At 60.5% G+C, this 1,500-nt stretch overlaps 1 protein-coding gene across 1 annotated transcript in view; it reads right to left on the reverse strand.

The window, feature by feature from the left end:
• LOC116690741 (ankyrin repeat and BTB/POZ domain-containing protein 2) overlaps positions 1–1,341 on the reverse strand; it is a 92,697-nt gene extending 91,356 nt beyond the window's left edge. Inside the window, exons 1-2 of the mRNA XM_032517908.1 lie at positions 404–1,341; positions 126–247 (exon numbers count right to left, since the gene is read on the reverse strand). Of these exons, the coding sequence (XP_032373799.1) occupies positions 126–247; positions 404–1,161 (880 nt within the window). The 5' untranslated portion in view covers positions 1,162–1,341. The remainder of the gene's footprint in view (positions 1–125; positions 248–403) is intronic.
• Between the last annotated feature and the right edge of the window lie 159 nt (positions 1,342–1,500).

A 1,500-nucleotide genomic window follows, 5' to 3' on the forward strand; every position in this document is an offset into this window, starting at 1 on the left:
AATTTGGTTAAAAAGAAACTCATATTTCAGATATAGACATTTATTAAAGGGTCAGATTAGACCCGAGGACAACAGGAGGGTCAAACATAACCTTTGGTTTTAGAAGATGAAGTGCTTAAACTCACCATTGGCATTTTTGCCACATATCAGATGCTCGTAGACCTGCAGCAGTCCCCACAGCTCGGCGTCATTGTCGACGACTCCCTCCAGCAGCTCCACGGTCACCGGGCCGCAGGTGACCCCGCCGCCCCGTTGCCCCCCCTCCTCCGTGGTCACCGGGCCGCAGGTGACCCCGCCGCCCCGTTGCCCCCCCTCCTCCGCGGTCACCGGACCGCAGGTGACCCCGCCCCGTTGCCCCCCCTCCTCCGCGGTCACCGGGCCGCAGGTGACCCCGCCGCCCCGTTCCCCTCCCTCCTCCGCGGCCAGCCTCGCCGCGTGCAGCGCCCGTCCGACCACCTCCTCAAACAAACTCTCCACGCAGGCTGCCAGGCACACGGCGGCGTACTCGTGCACGCGCACCGACACGCGTGTTTCCACCATCCACCTGAAGAAGCGACCCACGGACAGCGTCAACCCGCAGCGCGCCGACTTGCCCAGCTGCCGCGCGGTGTCCCCGGAGCTCATGCAGTGCAGGGACACCGCCTTCACCGCGGAGGAGATGCACTTCTCGGCCAGGCTCCAGCTGACCACGAGCCTCGCCGCGCTCTGGACCTCCAGGCGCGTGCACCGCCTGTGGAGCTCACTCAGCCGCTGCGCCTCCCGGGAGATTCGCACCAAAGCCCTCCGGAGCAGACCGGACAGCCTGCGGGCGGCCTCCGCGGTGAACGCGGCGTCCGACCCGGTGACTTTACGCACGACTTCGCGCAGCTCGTGCTGGGTCCAGGGATAGTCCTCCAGGTCGGGCAGGCAGGGACACTTGACCAGGATGTCCGCCGCGTCCTCGGGCAGCGTGCTCACCGTGTCCCAGCTGCCGTTTCTGCTGTACAGAGAATCCCCGGCATGCTGCCACCAGGTACCCCGGTGAGGAGGGCCCGTGTGCGGCTGTGACTGCCTCGACCTGCCGGAGGAGGACAGGCTGAGGGACGGGCGGGGTTCCCCAGTCACATAGCCCGGATCAAGGCTCAGGTCCTCCTCGGTTTTCACCCAAAGACTGCTGGACATGATGAAGATGGAGAAGATTTACGTAACTCTTACTTTACGCACAAGACAGAGCGAGAGTTTTACGCACAGTTAATAACAGAGCGACAGTTTTCTCTCCAGTTGTAAAAGTCCAACTGCCCAGACCAGACAGCTGCACGAGACTGTCCTGCTGTGCCACAACCAACCCAAACATGAAGGGAAGGAGAATATGGTAATAGCTATAGTAATAACACAGGTGAGTTCACTACTGCCCTACAGCGCCCCCCTGTGGCCAGAATAAAGATTATTATTAAAGTAACAAGACATCCTCGTGTTGTCTTCCCGTCAAAATTGAAAATCAACACTTTTGTTGATGCTTTT

Source organism: Etheostoma spectabile, chromosome 1 (assembly GCF_008692095.1).
Source record: "Etheostoma spectabile isolate EspeVRDwgs_2016 chromosome 1, UIUC_Espe_1.0, whole genome shotgun sequence".
NCBI lineage: Eukaryota > Metazoa > Chordata > Actinopteri > Perciformes > Percidae > Etheostoma > Etheostoma spectabile.